The sequence below is a fragment of the Sparus aurata genome, chromosome 14 (assembly GCF_900880675.1).
Source record: "Sparus aurata chromosome 14, fSpaAur1.1, whole genome shotgun sequence".
Taxonomy (NCBI): domain Eukaryota; kingdom Metazoa; phylum Chordata; class Actinopteri; order Spariformes; family Sparidae; genus Sparus; species Sparus aurata.
In genome coordinates, this window is record NC_044200.1 from 12,693,784 (window position 1) to 12,711,049 (window position 17,266).

A 17,266-nucleotide genomic window follows, 5' to 3' on the forward strand; every position below is an offset into this window, starting at 1 on the left:
ACTTGGAACTATGAATATGAAATAACTATGAAACTTCTGAAAAAGCTGAACTAACACGATGAAATAGAGAGGTGTTTCTAGTTGGAAATATGAATGTGTATGTACAGGTTGAAGATGAGTTGTAAAGGTCCCAGTTAGACGAGGGTCTGAAAAATAATAATTTCAAAAGAAGATGTTTTTGCATGCTAAAAAGCTCTCAGACGTATCTGTGAAAGTTAGAAGAAGAAAGAAAAATAAGTGAATTAAACTTCTAAATTAAACATTTCTAATGCTCATTATTTACTCAATAGCTTATAATCTTTTTCACAAGTAGATCTCTGTCCGTATCTTTCCTTTTTTGCATTTGCCCCTCGATTGCCTCAGCAATATTAAACCCATCACAGCACGTAAAGTCACCACTGTATTGCAAAGATATGATCTGTAGGATACGGTGATTTTTAGTGCGGAGCACACACACTGTGGCAAATAGTTGGAGGCACAGCAGTAATTGAAATATTGAATGAAAACCGCTTACAGAGTATCCTCAGAGGATGCAGTAATAGACAATACTAGACAATGAGTGTGCATATTATTTGTGACAGCTTTTGGTAGTAAGCTCTCTTGTCCTCTCGTTACCTCTTTCTGCCCTTTCTTTTGTCCCCTCTGGCCTAATCTAATCCCCTCTTCCTTATGTTTTCTTCTGTTCTTTTCCCCTCTCTTGCCCAAATGGCCAGCAGTCTGCATATGACAAGCAGATGCTCAGCATGCAAATATGCCTTTTAAAATCTTTGCGTCCTTTTATCTAAAGCCAGACCGATACACAGGAATTCAGCACTTTTTCCAGTCGCATATTTTAGCATTCATGCAGCTTTCTCCGAATATCAGTTAATATCCAATATATCAACTTGTCAAGAAGATTAATATCATTTACTTTGTGAAACGTGTAGCTGTTCAATACGTGTCGTTGTAAGGTTCTTTCACAATGACAGAGCTGACTTGAAATTATTTCGTACAAAGTTTAATCAGCTGCTCAAGCGTCTGCCGCAGGAAGATGAAAAATTCATGGAAATCATGTTTTTATATGCACACTTGCACAGTGTTGGATAGTTTAGTTCCAATTCTTTGTGTATGTTTGGAAGAGATTGTATGGCACGGTTCTTTTACTCATTATGTTGGTCTACGACAGTAATTTCCAACCTGGGGTACTTCTGCAGTGGACAGGAGAGTACATTGGAAAAATTAAGTGAAGCTCTTTCTTAAGAAAATGTTTTAATTTGACTTCAAAATATGGATCCAAATACTTCATAAGGGTTAACACCCTGACACTTATTTAAAATACGTGAAAACTATGTTAGTAAGCAAGTGACAAAAAGTTAATAGACAGCTAAAAGTAACATAGTAAATAGGTTCTTAAAAGTAATGGATTAATGCGAAATAGTTGGATACGAGTAATGTATGGTCAGTTGAAAGAATAAGCTAAACAGTTGAACTAGTTTGTTAAAAATAATGATTAACTAGTTGAAATAGTAAATATTTGATAACAAGCTGCTATAATTAGCTAACCAGCCGCAATGATAAGCTAGAAGTAATACATGGTTGAAACAGTTAGCTTAAAGTAATAAACAGAATAGTTAGCTGAAAAATAATGGATAAATGGTTGAAATAGTTACATCCGAGTAATACATAATCAGTTGAGACAGTCAACTAAAAGTGATAACTAGTTGGAAAAGTAAGCTAAAGGTAATGGATACATGGTTAAGATAGTTAATAAGCTATTATCTTAAGTAGCAGTAATGAAATTGTGGTAGTAGCTATGTAGCAGTCAGTTGAATCAATGAAAAAACAAGTATCTACTTGTATATAGTTAAAGGTGAATAAAGGGCCTTTCAGACCTAATGCGATATGTGCTGGGTTTCATAGAGCAGTAATGTTGTTCTGGTGTTGTGTCCAAATCCAGTTTATATTCCATTCATAAGAGCAGATTGGGAACATGATAGGTAGTGTTAATAAACGGGGTACTTGAGTTCATCTGATAGGAATGGGTGGGTATTTTTGAGGGTACGGTTGGAAATCCATGGTCTGAAGTACATAGATTTCTTTTCTTTTTTTTAATTCATGCACTAATGGGAGAAAGGTTTCATAGCAAGTTATTTAAATGTTTGACACCAGTTTTAAGAATATGCAGTCTGTGTCATTTCCTTTTAGGTGCTTTCTCTTTCCAGTAAGTAGAATTTAACCTTCGATTAACTGGAAACTGCACGAGTATGTTTTTTTAAAAAAATGTAAATGCCCCTTCCTCTCATTGCATTCCTCTTTCTGTTGAACCACGAACTGAAACATGTTTGCTTCTCTTAATAACATATTCATTTTGTTTTCTTATTCAAACGTTTCCCTCCTTCTCTCCGCCTCACCTTACCTCACCCCGTGCAGTCTCTGGGAAGAGAAGCAGTATCTGGAGAGAGAGAGTGAGATTCAGCCGGAGCCTGCTGTAAGTTCATCGTTGCACCATGCAGGTGTAGTTTCATAGACGTGGATTACTACTCAAACAGCCGTCTTCAGAGAGGATGAATATGAGTTTTACTTTAAGCCTCCATTCAAGCTTAATCCCTAAAAAATGAAGACTTACCATTGGCTCTGTCTGGAGCAATTCGAAGCAATTTGAAAGTTAAACATTTTCTACTCCAGTCTCCCATTCAGACAAAAGAATGAGTTTAAATCCTTGTTTTGTTTAAACAGGAGAATTAAGTGAGTAATAGCTGGTAATCATCCACAAAGGAAACTGAAAAAGTCAGCTGCTAAGAGCATTCTTGCTTCCTGTATGAATCTCTTCTTCTCATCTAACTCAAACAATTCGATGTAATAATGCTCACACTATATCATATATCGTAATATATATGATCTCTGCAAGATTATGTGAAAAGGAACTAAAGTTTCAGTATTTGTTATTCATTCTGTAGGGTGTAATACTGTACTACATCTGATAGACTAAATCCCAAAAATAATAGGCCTACAGTAGGCCTATAATTTTTGGGATTTAGTCTATCAGATGTAGTTACAGTAAAATGAAGGGGAGATGGAACATTGCCAACATTTGGATGGGCATTGAAATCTGCAGTAGGGGTTAAATTCTCAGTCCTAAGACTGTTTTGAAGAAAATCCTTTCAGAGGTAACAAATTATGAACATAAACAACAAGACCCTGAGGGTAGACTCAAGGAGCTTCACATTCACAATTCTCCAATCAACAGACTTCATCAGAATTCTGTTGAGGGCTGAATAAGGTTAGAGTTTGAGCTTTTTAGAACGTGTTAAATAAATTCAGCATGTGTTAATTCACTATTGGATCTTTTATACTTTTGGGATTCAATTACACAACTGCTGTTGGATTGCTAATTCCAGGAACAAAACATCCTAAATGCACTACAGCTTTGCTTTTATGCCTTTAGCTGGTTTAGTTTCCATACATGGTCCAATTCTAAAAATGTACCACACCAGAAGTGTGTGGTCAAAATATATCCATAAAAGCAATGCCTTCTTCTGTTTGATATTCGATTAACAGAAACTGCTTCTTTACCAGAACAGTTTTATGTAAAGGAGTGTATGTGTAAAAGGGCCTTTTCTCTGAGTCCTTTACCCACGGGACCTTTTGCATCAAATGTGATATCAAAACTAATGAAACACTCAAAGGCGCCCAAGGGAGCTATTCTCTCTCTGTCACACATGCACACATACACACTTGTCAAACATGATTAAAAAGCTATGTGTGTCATCGCAGATTCCTCACATACATTTCTAATTATTTCTGTGGTTTATACAGTAGATGAATGCTGCAGTGAACAAAAACGCACTCTAGCTATAAAAGTTCAATTGATAACAGCTGTTAAGTTGCAGTTGTTTTTCTTCATAGGCGTGCTTGCATTTCCAACATGCAGCTGGTTAGCACACCTAATTTTGAACCATTCTGAGCATTTCGACCAAAAATAAATTGGTTCAGAAATGTTTAACAGCTGAAACCAAACCAAACAACCAAACCGAAGTGGGGCTGTCATATTCCACAAGTCATTATGCGTTGTGCAACGCTGGTTCGGAGAATCTTAAACAGAATCCTTCCAGAACCAGAGCTAATTTAGTGGGCAAACCGGCTATTGTAATCCAACTTTTTCTCAATGATTTTTTAGTGTCCAACTTGGTTTTCCACAGTCCTTGGAATCATTAAACCTTTGGGAATTTGAGGGAAAAATCAAGGTCTAGATAGTCTTTGAAAATAGACATAAATAGACAAAGTCATCTTTTGATATTTTTTTTATTTTCTGTAAAGCAAGCTAGTTCTACAAGAAAGTCTCATGTAGCAATAATTAAATTAAACTTGATTTTTTCTGTCTCCGTTTCTGTCTTCTGTCTGGACCGAAGTTTGAAGGAATTGTCCTTGGAAAGCCCTTGATTTTAATATTTAAGAACAACTTGTCAAGAAAGGGATGTACATTTTTGGGCGTCAAACAAAAGCTAATTACAGCAATGAAAAAAACATGTTTTACCACCAAAACAACAAAAAAGACCAAAACTAGCTTTCTGGGACAAAAATATGTAAATGACTGAAGACAAAACTCTATGAAGGACAAAACAAATGCTGCTGGAACTGACTCTGAGAGCTGGGATCAAACTGTAGTATTATGCCCGTACAGCCTCGAGCACAATTAAATTCTCATCATAGACTTGATTTTCTTGATGTGTGATCTAATCTTCAAACTGTTTGGCGGCTCCTCCAGGAGCTGGAGAGCAGAACAAAGGACCTGCAGGACAAATATGAGGATCTGAAGAAAGAGGTTGCCCAGAGACAACTGGAAGTCAGGTACTTTATCTGTGAGCACACAGGCAGTTTACCCAAATCACCCTGCACGTTGGCATAGGTGTACGCGCTTACTGTGTTACTTCATGACTTTCAGTTTCATTGAGTTCAGTGTGCCCTTATTGTCTGTTTTAAGAAGAAGCAGCACGCCTGAATATTTTAAGTTCTGTTCATCAAAGTTGCTCAGATAATAAGCGTGCTTTTTGGTGTGTGTCTTGCTCTCACTCCCTGCCCAGAAGCCTGATGGAGGATGTGAAAACCCATGAAACGCAGATATTGAAAGAACAGAAAGAGCTGGAAGACAAGAAGGAGATCATAGAGCTCAAAGAGGTCTGTGTCTATGAGAGCATGCGTGTGAGTGGGCATAGCTGGCAGCGCACCATCAATAGAATAACAAATCATCTGGCTTCTTCCATTTGTGTGTGTCTCTTTGTGCGCTGTAACAAGGCTGAGAAGGCCCAGCTCATCAGCACACCTGACCAGATTTTGAAGGAGATTGAAAGGAAACACTTTAAGAAGGAGTAAGTACATTTAACCCCTGAATATTATTTATCGGAGAAGGGCAAGAAAGTTAATGTACTGACCACATGGAATAGAAATGAGCCAGTCAGGGTGCTCGGGGAGACAGCGCTGAGAATAAAAGACGGCAGACTTTTGAAAAGTTGCTCCCTGATTCACACAATCCTTTCTGTCGTGTGGCTCGAATCCAGTCCATCTGATTTGATTAAAAAAAACAAAAACATGTGCATCTAACATCATTAAGTGCAACTGTAGTCACAAGCCCCTCCTTCACTCGCAAATGGTTCCACTTCTCTGCAGTCTCTTTTATGTTTTTTCAAATTAATATTTGGCTTGCAAGTGATGCAGTGGAGCGGTCTGTATGCGCCATGTGAGCTACGACTTGTAATTTGAAATTCACAAAGCTGAGTCGTACTGGTGGGGGGCATATGAAAAAAATATGGCTACACGTGCTGTTATTTCATCAGATATGCACTCTTGCAGTGCAAGCGAGGAGCAATGAATGGATATTCTTCTCTTGGTTCTTAAGATCGCCCTTTGTCTTTTGTATGATCTTTAAAATTCATCCCTCCAAATGCAACAGAGCTGCGATGAAGAAGACAGAAGCACTAAACGGAGAGATTTCAGAAACGGAGCAGCAAGTGAGGGAGGTAGAGCAGCGTAACCACTCCCTCAGGTTGAAGAAGAAGGCGATGAATGAGGAGCTGGAGGGTCTTCGAGCAAAAGTAGAGGCCGGTCAGAGGGAGTACAGACGGCTGCTAAAAGAGCTGGAGGTTAGAATTGAGGAGGAGGCTCAGCTCACAGGGAACAGGTACATGCCCTAAAGAGAAAAAGTGATTTCATTAGATAAATATATTAAGGTAGAAATAGACAATTCAACTCGAATTGTTTCAAGTAGGAGAGAATTTCGCTGTGTGTTTTCACGCTTTGTGTCTTTCATCACCAGAGGTATCCTGGAAATGAAGTTGCACAATGTCATGTGTGACCGGAAGCACCTGTACGAGAGTCAATCTGTGCAGCTCAGGGAGAAAAATAGGTACAGGATGATGCCAAGTTGAGCTCCATCACACACGTAACTGAGTCCCCACACATCAGTACACCCTGTGCGAAAAGAGATTTAGCTGTTTTGCACCAAAAGAATACAGGAAATACGTGTACTTAAAAGATATTAAATCAAAGAGCTGTTAGTTTTGACAGCTTGTTGCTGTACTTTTTAGATAAGTTTGCCAATAAAAAATGTCTTACACGGTGGATGTACAATATAAAGGCTGACAAAAGAAGATCAAAAACAAAACCTGTATATTTGACAGTAAGCCATATGTAATGAGCCTAATTCTAAATTGCATATCTCATATTGTGTAGGAAGCAGAGCCTGATCAAGATGATTTTAATGATGATGATGATGATGATGATGGTGCCTGTGTTTCTGTTCAGGCAGATGCAAGCCCTCAAGAGAATGGAGCATGCGTTGACCATGGCCAATGAGCAGCTGAAACACACACAGTCTATCTACAATGACTTACAGGCACAGGTGACCTCTAGATTATTTCTTTCACTATAGATCTGATCAATCGTAAACCGGTTTTAAATATTCCTGTTTGGTCTGGAACTTTTCATTATTTACAATAAAAAAAACATCCAAATGATGTAAAACTGACTCTGTACATGCCTCTAAAAGCAACACACTCCTAATGAGTTGCCACATTATGTTTTCACTAGTCTTGGCAATCGGATAGGACCATTTCCCTGTCTTAAACACAGGTGTGGGAACATTTAAGTATAAATGTCATGATCACAGTAATCAGCTCATAAAAACTGTTAATCTGCATGACAAGAGAAGCTTTTTTTTCATGCTTGAGCTTCCTGTCATTTTACTGATTGTGACAGTTTTTTAAAGAGAGAAAATAGAGAGAAGAAGATGAGAGGAAGAGTCAAGGGAAATGTGTCAGCACATCTCACCAGCACATAACCATATGAAAGGAAATCAACATGACGCACCAGGGATTACACACATATTGAAAACAAATGCACTTGTACAGTACAGTACATTCATTTCCAATAATACGCCACTCAACTACTGACTCTCACGTGAACAGTTACTCATAATGATTTTTTAATGGGTGTACCAAGAAATTGCATCACAGTAATCTTTAATCTGATGTGAACAATGGTGATATTTACACCGTGGTGTGTTATCTCATCACTTGGTCCAGTCCTCAAGCGAGTCTTCAGTCATTTTCTCTTGGTCAACTGAAGCCAAATCGCAGGTTGTGTCAAGTCAAGTGAAGTCAAATTCATAATTCATAATCAAGACAAGTCACGGCACTTTTATCAGCCACAAGATACTGCAGTCTTACTTGCAGTATCTGGTCTGAATAGAGTGAACAGACAAGGTATTATTACCTATCTAATAATGCTATTACTGGCCAATTTATCTAAATGTAATCAAACAAAGAACATTTTTCTCCCCATTACTTTTAAACAGTGAAATGCAGTGACTACCAGACAAAAAGAAATTAAACTAAAATGAAAATTTAAAATGGACACTGACAAGTTACTTGAGTCATGACGTCTCGAGTCAAGTCACAAGTCTTTGGACTCTATCTTATCTTATCTCTTATCTTATCTTACTCCTGGTGTTAAATATCATTGCTAGTTTCACACAGACACAGTTGTCATTTTCGCATCCAGCACCCATGTTGTGTAAATAGCAAATGCGCCCATCTGTGCACCCCTTTCGGTTTTAAAATGAGGTGTGGTCAGGCGCAGTAATGGCACACTGCTGTCTTTAGGCGGCAAAAAGCTGTTCTCTAGTCAAAGGTGCAGTGTTTTTCCTGCTATCACAGGCTGCATTATTCAGATGGTTAGATGTGCCTACACGGGCAGGTTCGAAACACATGTACACTCTGCTTTACTGACTAGAGAGATTGCTTTTCAGTTATTAAAAAAATTTCCATGCAAGCAGTATTGTTACCGCAGCAAATACATTGACACATTTAAGCGGCAAATCTAAAAGCCGTAGTAGGACAGAGAAAACAGAATTAAACTTTGATCTTCTGAAATAAATGTTACCAGACAGGAGCTCAGGATTTATCAGGACATTCGCTTCTAAAGTATGTCACTGTATGAATCCGGTATTACTCCCCAAGACCTGTAAACACACTTTAACCTTTAGAATTGAAGTACCCTGAACCACTGAACACAAGGCCCAGCAACCCTGCAGAGAAGGGCAATCTCAGCGCCTTAAAGCATTCGGTTTTTAATGCGCTTCAGTGAACAGTCTGAGTGTCACTGGATCTAACTGCTATAAGAGAGACCTCAGGGGGAAACTCTGATATATAGCATTAATTATTTTGCAGTCAATGTTTAATGTGGGTTTGAATATGCACAAACTGTATTTGATCTTCAGTTTGGTAATGCTGTACTGAGTACGTGTGCTCTTGTCTTTTAGTGGCCTCCAACCAGAGAAACAAGTGATCATACATTTTTACAGCTTCTCACTAAGCTGCAGGGCCGACTTACAGCAGATGTGAGATCTGTTTGAACAGACTTAACTCTGACTTTAACTTCTGAATTGAATTTCCAGTTAGACGCTGTTCCCAAAAGTGAGGCCGGCGCTCAGCAGGGGATGGAGCTCCAGAAAGAGGTGGACGCTCTAAAAGTCAGCTTTGAAAAAAAGGTAGGGAACAATGTGTGTGTGCATGGAAAGGATATCATTAGTAACTGTCAAATGTAATGCTGTTTACTTCAGAGGCCCTCTCTTAAATCTATCTTTGAGGAGCTTGACATTTTCTTTTTTTGTTGAAACTGTGACAGCAGAGTGTTTATTGTGTGTTCAACTCTATCTTAGCTTAGTTCCCCTTCTTACCACTTGCACTTCTTCTAAATTAATTCCATTTTTAGATTTTCTATCACTGAAAAATTAGATTTCTCGTTTCATTATCATCCTGTCACGTAGTTAGACAAAACTTAAATGACCCCATTGAAGAAAGGTCCGCACAGAAAAGTTTCAATATCCGCCCTCTATCCATTTCCCTCGTATTAAGGGACTTTCACTCCACTTGGACCCATTCTGCTGTCACCCTTAAATTGCTGTCAAATTGTAATCAGGGAATTTTTTTTTTTCACTGAAAACGGAGCTTAATGTGTTCCCAACCAGCTATCAGTAGCCGAGGAGGAGAGCCAGAAGAAGCGGCAGTACGGGATGATTCAGGGGCTGCTGAGGGAGTCAAATTGCCTCAGAGAAGAACTCCATAACCTCAGATGTCTGACACAGATCAAAGCCGAGGAGAGAGGCCAGAAGCACCGTGAACTGCTGAGAGCTGAGGTTCAATGCCAACACACAGACACGCACTAAGGTGCATTCAAAGGTGCACTATGTCATTTAGGAGAAAAACTTGATTGATTTTTATATGCATAAACAAACTCAATAAACAAACTCTCTTTGTTTTCTTGACTGAATAAACAAACGGACCTTAAAGGACAACGCAATTTCATACTGTTTGACTTTGTTTGTCTTTGGCGGACCCTGCCACCTTTCAGGCTTCAGACAGTGTTCTGGGGACCTTATTTGCCTCTGAGAGCAGCTTGTTCATTTAGTTCACTGGGTTTGGATTATTGCCTCATTAATATTATTTGATATTAAAATTCTGAGTTTGAATTTATTTTCCAAAACTACATAGTGCACCTTTAAAGTAGGTTTTGATGTCATTATTAGAGCGTTTTCTAGCTTTTAGGAGTTATACACCTGCATGTTTTACACAAAAAAATGTGTCAAAAACATCAAAGACGAACTGAAGAAGGTTTATTTTTTAAGCTCTCTGAAGGTTAGTGGGACGGGAGAGCAACAAAAAATGACAACAACTGAATTTCAAAGAGTGCAAGGACCCTAACAAATTACTTACTTTCAACGCTGTCGGTATGATTTGAAGGAAATGTAGTGTGTAGGCAATTTTAGTTCAGTTGAATAGAAGTCAGAGCCTAAGGAGGCAGCAATGACTTTCATAAATGGTTCTGAACTCCCTTTGTATGTTATTTTGTTACTTGTGACATGAGAATTCACGGAGAAAGTAATGACAACCTATATCAACAAAGAGCAGCACCAAAATACATCAGTGAGCTCCCAAAAATCAAAAAACCAGGACTGCAAGATCAGCTAATTCATTTATTGTTTCATCCTTTATGTATTGAAAGTGTCAGAAAAAAAGGCTGCTACAGGAAAATGTACAGCCACAAATCTGATTGAAGGTTAATGTTTGTGAGCACATACTGTAAACGCAGCCACACAGAAGTGATGAGACTGTAGTTTTTTACCTGTGTAACTCCATCCGCAGCAGCTGAAGCAGCACATCCAGCAGGAGCTGATAGAAAAAGACCTGATCATCATGGACCACAACAAGCTGAACACAATGCTACAGCGCAGGTGTCACTGCAGTTTTCTCTCTCTTATTTCCTCGTCGTTAAATGCAAAGTGTGTGTCATAAAAGAGTGCGTTTGTTACGGAGAATTCTTCTTCTCTGCCACTGTCTTCATGCTTCCTGTCCCTGTGGTGATAATATGTGCTCTTCCTGCATCCATGGTCAACTGGTACCTGTGCAATACGTCCACAGTCTTCACAGCATCTCACTGGTTTCCTGTTTACAATATGCTGTTAATTGATTCCCTGGTTATTTGTTTGGCTGCTCTGATCTGCGGAACAGCTGGGATCACAATTAATTCAGACATCTGCACATGTTGTCAGGGGTAGAAAACCATAACTTACTAATTGGTCATACTTCAGCGTTCAGACTAATGTGTCTGGCACCACCCAGTACAACTGCAGTCTCTGACGGTGCATTCTGTTGGGTCACAACCACAGATTACGGTCTTATGTGGCTGCACTCGACATGGAATCTGATCCGAAAACTGCATGTAGTCAAGCAAAAACAAAGCGTGATAATTAAATATTGCGTTGACTCTCCTTGTGATAGTTCTTCACAACTTGCATTATTTATTGATAATGGTAATTAAATGACATGTCACACTGAATTACACTTCAGTTCTGTCATGACACTGTTTTGTTTCAGGGATAATTTGTGACATCAACATGACTTTTTAGTTCATATTTGAACAAATTTGATGTTAATTAGTATTGAGAAGGCGTCATTATGGTTATGGCATTTTTTAGGTCCATTCTTTAGTTTAAACATGCCTAATAGTACTCTTGGACTGGGCAAAATACTGACACTCAACACTACTTAAATATCGCATTATTTTTTAAGGCCACATCCCCCAACCCTAACCTAGACCTAAAGCCTTTAGATGCAGATGTTTTCAATGGCTGATTCACCTGATATAAAGTGTCCGGATATGGAAAACTGTCGTTGGCTGTGGGTATAAATTCGACACAAACTAAATCCTACAGTAGCTAACGAGATGAAGAGAAATAAACTAAATCAAAAGAACAGTCAACTGTAAATGATGGAATTTCTTGTCAGCCTGAGCTTGTTGCTAATGAGTGTTTTTCTCCACTTAGATTATCACAGTATTGTAATCTGTGCAACATGATTATGGAAGAGAAGAATAAATACGTCAAGCTGAAGCAGATCGCCTCACAGACGATCGCAGAGCTGAGGGAGCAGGCGAAGGTGCAGGACAACGAGCTGGAGATCCAGCGTACCATAGTCATCAACAAGGACAGGTGTGTTATGTAGAGGGCTGTTGTTCGTCTATGTTAGCATTAGCATTATTAACACTGCCGCAGAAAAGAATGCATAAACCTCCATAATGAAATACTGTTATAGCACTGCAACCAGTGCTGTCTTTCTAAAGGTTATAAGGCAAATTTTTTAATTTATTTTTATTATCTGTCATCATCATCGAGTTTCTGATATTTTTCTTTCCAGATCACTCACAAAGGCTTATATGAAGATCTCTAACAGCTCCAAACTGAGGGACAAACTGCGCAATGACATCTCCAAGGTCCAGGCACACGTACAGACACGAACACAAGATAAGACCAGTCAGAACACATGGTGCACCATAAGCTAGTATCACGAGTTTAGCAGTTTAAATAAACAGATGTTATGAGGAGTGATTATGATCCAGGGGTGTGGAGTTCAACAGAGATGCAGAGTCAAAACTGCTTTCTTTTTCTTCAGCAGGGCCCTTGAATAGTGTTATGAGACAGCTTGCGAGTGTAACGAGGCAAACCGACATGCAGTTTCCTCTGTATTTATCTTTGTGTTTCATAATACACTTGAGCAGTGACACGCAAACTTTTGTCGTGTACTGTATGTTGCTTCTTGTTTGTTTTAAAGTCATTGCCTAGCACCATTAAGTGGAGGCATTCCATCGCAGTTGAAGGGTAAACGTGTGCCAAACTAAATGTTGCTGTCAAATATGTACAGTTCATGATCAGACAATCAGACGGAGGTTAACAAGTATCCCTAAATCAACAATAAGCAATGGAGGCGTATTCGGACGATTGTATGTAAAAAAAATATATATATATTTTTTAGGTTACCTGGAAGCACAGTCAGATCACTCAGGAGTGTGAGGACAACAAGCTGGAGCTGATGAAGCTCACACAAATGATCAGCGCCCAGGAGGAAGCCCTTCTGGAAATAAACAAGAATCATGAAACGGCCATCCAGCGACGCAATTTTCTGTATGTGTAATTTGGAGTTTTCACATCATGCTGCATGAATTCAAGTAGAGGATTTAAACTACATTTGCCAAATAATGTTTGCATGTGTCACCTACAGTGGCATTCAGCTCCTGGAGCATGAAGAGGTGTTACTCAACTGCTATGAAAAGGTGAACGTCCAGGAGGCAGCCATCAATAAGGGCAACATGGGGCTGGAGACGCTGGAGAAGGAGAAGAGGGATTTACAGTTGGAGATTAATGAGGAGAAGAGACAGATAGACCTGATGAAGAAGGAGGGGCCCCTGATGAAAAGTCTGGAGAAAGACATCGCCACGCTGCAGATAGAGGTGGGAGAAGTCTACCAACATAAACTGAAACACATCCTAACACAAACATTAGTTTTTGAGCATCTAAACTTCCTCTCAGTCTACCTATTATTGACAAAGAAAACTTGAACAAAAGAAGTAAATCCACTCAACTTGAAGAACTGCACACTAATTACTTGAAAACCTTGTGGGTGGAGAAAGATCTGTGTGTACTTAAAAATTGTTGAGGATGGGTTATAGACATGTCTAACGGAAATCATTCATTAAATTCTTGATCTGTTGTGTGAACAGTGTCCTGGTGACAGTCTCCTAACGCCCACTCCTCCTTTCACTCCGTCCTTTCTCATTCTTTGCCAGCAAGATATAAAAACACTGAATAGACGCTGCTGCCAAGTTTCCCGAAAATTACAGCAAAGTGCAGGTGCACTTTAGACCTGTTACGTGCTCCTTGTCTTTTCGTTTTTTCTTTTTTGCAAGGGCTAGAGTTAGGGCCTCCTCCAGGTGGATTATTATTGCGCTGAATGAGCATCGCAGAGGCTTGTGTTATTGTTTTGTATACCGCCCCTGCAGTATGTCTGCTAATTTTGTGCAGATTTTGCCTTCAGTATACTGCTGTCCACATTTCCACAGTGTCCCATCACAGCTTGAGCCTCGACTACATGAGAATGTGGCTGCAGTTATGAGACTGAGAATCCTATCTGGAAGCAGTTAGGCCTGTCAATTAGCTCTTCCCGGTGCGATCGGATGATAAAACTGAAAATATTGTGTGTCTGCAAGATTTTCTTTGGAATCTTCTTGCAAATTCTGTGTGCGTTTATGCATGTCCAAGCCAGAGAATTTATCGAATAGTGCTTTAGGCCATTCCCAGCAAGGTGTGCGTGTGTTCCTTACCCTGTGAAAATTACAAATTTGGACATTTGTATGATTTATGTGATGTCAGTGAGAGTCCTCAAAGGATCTTAGAAGCAGATGATTGTGTGTACATGTGAGCTGTCTGGGTTGAAGGTATTCCAGACTATTGTTCAGCGGTACGTGTATCTTTGTCAAGTTAGGGGAAAACCACAAAGAACAGTTGATAACAAGCTCCAGAGGACAGGACTTAAAAACATTCAGATTCACTTAACAGCGTAGCTATTGAGCACATCTCTGTTTTGAAATACTTTCAAAGCTCCAGCGTATGAGACTTTTGAGCAGCTCTATTATAATATTGCAGGCTTTCTTTTTAATCTGATGAACAAATCCAGCGCTCATTTTCTACTTTGCTTACAGTTACTATCAGAAAACTATGTATTTTGACCAAACTCCAGATATTCTGCAAAGTCTTGGCAGACTCTCCATGACTTCCCCATCCAAGGCTTTGAAAATAAAGCATTTCTGTAAGAAAGTATTGTGTTTTTCACCCATCAAAAGTGGTCAGTTTCAGCCTTATTTTCAGAGGTGTTGTTTTCTTGAAGTGGTTAGCATCCTCATTGGTTTGAACAGACACAGAATCACAACTTTTTCGCGAGCTAAACTCAACAGACAAACATGCAGAAAGGAGACGAAGATGGAAACCAAGGGGGACAGACCCAAACAACCTCACAGTGCACAAGTTTCCCAGAGACGCACATGAATAAATAACATACAAACAAACACACACAAGCAACTTTTTTCAATACTTCGAGTGACAGGCGCATAGAAGGATAGAGATTCGAGAGAGGCAACACAAACGCACACACACACACACACACACGCCGAGTTTCCCTGCCAGTGTCTGCGTCGTGGGATTGGGTGTGTTGCTGTTCGGGATCAGAGTGACTGGTTTTGACCAGACTTTTCTCATCTGAGTCTTGTGCTCTTTTGGATGAACACAGCGTTGGAACAGACTCCACCATGTGCTGCCTTTTTTTTTTTTTTTGAAAAACGCCCCTTTCCATTTTCTCCATCTGTTGACTCCTTCTGCTGTTTATCATTTGCTACAAGAAGCCTTGTTGGTGCCATCTTTTGTCTTTCACCCTTTTTTTCCTGTTGTGTCTGTCATCATTAGTTGCTTTACTCATTTCCTCCTCACCCATCCTTCCTTTTATTGCTCCCTCGAGACATTTTTAGGCGTTTTGTTTCATTGGGAGTATCTTATTTTACTAGAAAGTCCCTTTCACTCTCCTGTCCATACTCCCATTTTTCTCTTCTCGCCTTTCTTTTCTGGCTGACCTTGTGTTTGGCTGAAGATACGGTACATTCCTACCTTCTGTCCTTTTTGCACTCCATAGCTGGAAATGACTGCCAGTTGGTCAGTCCAAAGCTTTGGTCCAGACTGAAATATCCTGACAGCTATTGACAGCATGATCCACAGGGGATGAATCCTAATGATTTTGATGATCCCCGACTTATCCGTTAGCGCCACCATGAGATTGACATTTCTGTTTTGTTCAGTAAGGCCTTCTCGACAACAGTAAAAAATTTTAAACGCGCTATTTTCAAGTCAACCACAGGGGATGGCAAGCAACAGACAAAACTGCATGAGATTACGTCTTGTACAAAACTACAACTGTAAAACCGGCGAAAACTAGCTCGCATTAGCATTCTTGCACACAAAATAAAAGGAAAAATGTCCCAGAGACTCAACACAGCAGTAGCGACATTATTCTCTCTCTACCAGTCAATATTCCCAAGTTCACAGAATTACGAGTACAATAGCGTCCCGCACGGGATCGACATTTTCTCAGGATTATAATACCACACAGGAGAAAGCCACGTAGCCTCCGCCTCGTTCTCTCTAGAACTCCCAACTGGGAACACAGACCGGTCCCGTAATTGTCCTAATTTGCTACAGCTGTGGCGTTCATGACCCGTGGCTCACCGGCAGACCAAGGAGGCAGGAAGAGAGAGAGCATGTGACAAGCACGTAAGGAGATGAAACATTGCATTAGGATGAAACACCATCCTTCTGTTACCGTTACAAAGTGATTTACAAAAACAAACACAAAAAAGACGCTAATACCACATACTGGGCTGTAGAGCCAGCCTAAATCAATGCAGCGGAAATAAATCCATAGCAACAGCCATAATTTCGCTCGTCAATCGTGTCATTCAAGCTTTTTTATTAAGCACGACCTTCAGGGCAATTTTCCTAAGACATTTACACTGCTGATTTTGTACCCAGAGACTTAATGACGTTCCCATAATCTCAGTTGTATGTTGAGTTTTTGTCGAGTTATCAAATTTCATATTTTAAAATATATTGAACATTGTACCTGCTAAACGTCAGCATGTTAACATTGTCATTTTCGGGCATGTTAGCATGTTGACCGTAAGCACAGCAGCACTTTGAGTTACTGTTGAGTGCAGCCTCACAAAGTTGCTAGCACGGCTGTGGACTCTTAACGCACATCCAGACAAAGAACGAAGACTGTTATGAATCGTAACACTCTGTAAACGGCTTCGGAAAAAGGATATTGATGACCTGTTACTGCTGCACATTTTGCAGGGAAACAAATATGAAGCCAGAGAGATATAGGTTCACAAATGACGAGTGAAGAATGGCGATTCCGACACTGTTACAAGAGTTGGCATCTTTTGAAGACAAATTTTATTCATATTTTTCTGAGTCAGTGTCAATTGTTTTGATGATCATCATAGAGAACATTGGCAGAGACAAAACAAACCTCCACCAGCGCTAAAGACCTTTTGGCAGTATGTTTGAAGCAGGCTTGCGACAATATGTAGATTTCATGTCACAATATTCCTGCCCAACATAAGTGCGATTTGCTATATTATCTAAACTAAAAGCAGTAAAACATACTGGAATCCCTTTAACGTGACATTATGTCAGGAAAGGTATTGCTTCACAGCTAGGACATATATTTTATTGAAAAACAGTCAAAGGAGTCAAATCTATACATCTGATTTAACTTGTTTTTGTTGGGGATACAATGTGCAACCAATGCCTTCAGCCATTCAAGACGAATCAGAAAGCCAATAAATATAAGCA

General features: G+C 39.5%; 1 protein-coding gene across 3 annotated transcripts in view; it reads left to right on the top strand.

Moving 5' to 3' along the window:
• Positions 1-17,266, top strand: part of ccdc146 (coiled-coil domain containing 146) — a 51,557-nt gene that overhangs the window by 22,230 nt on the left and 12,061 nt on the right. For 2 of the 3 annotated variants that reach the window (XM_030440112.1, XM_030440114.1), the window contains exons 5-18: positions 2,410-2,467; positions 4,745-4,827; positions 5,061-5,154; positions 5,272-5,345; positions 5,927-6,154; positions 6,290-6,379; positions 6,778-6,874; positions 8,930-9,022; positions 9,503-9,670; positions 10,677-10,765; positions 11,858-12,022; positions 12,228-12,303; positions 12,843-12,991; positions 13,089-13,317. In XM_030440112.1, the coding sequence (XP_030295972.1) occupies positions 2,410-2,467; positions 4,745-4,827; positions 5,061-5,154; positions 5,272-5,345; positions 5,927-6,154; positions 6,290-6,379; positions 6,778-6,874; positions 8,930-9,022; positions 9,503-9,670; positions 10,677-10,765; positions 11,858-12,022; positions 12,228-12,303; positions 12,843-12,991; positions 13,089-13,317 (1,693 nt within the window). The remainder of the gene's footprint in view (positions 1-2,409; positions 2,468-4,744; positions 4,828-5,060; positions 5,155-5,271; positions 5,346-5,926; positions 6,155-6,289; positions 6,380-6,777; positions 6,875-8,929; positions 9,023-9,502; positions 9,671-10,676; positions 10,766-11,857; positions 12,023-12,227; positions 12,304-12,842; positions 12,992-13,088; positions 13,318-17,266) is intronic. The other variant, XM_030440113.1, reaches the window with a different exon arrangement.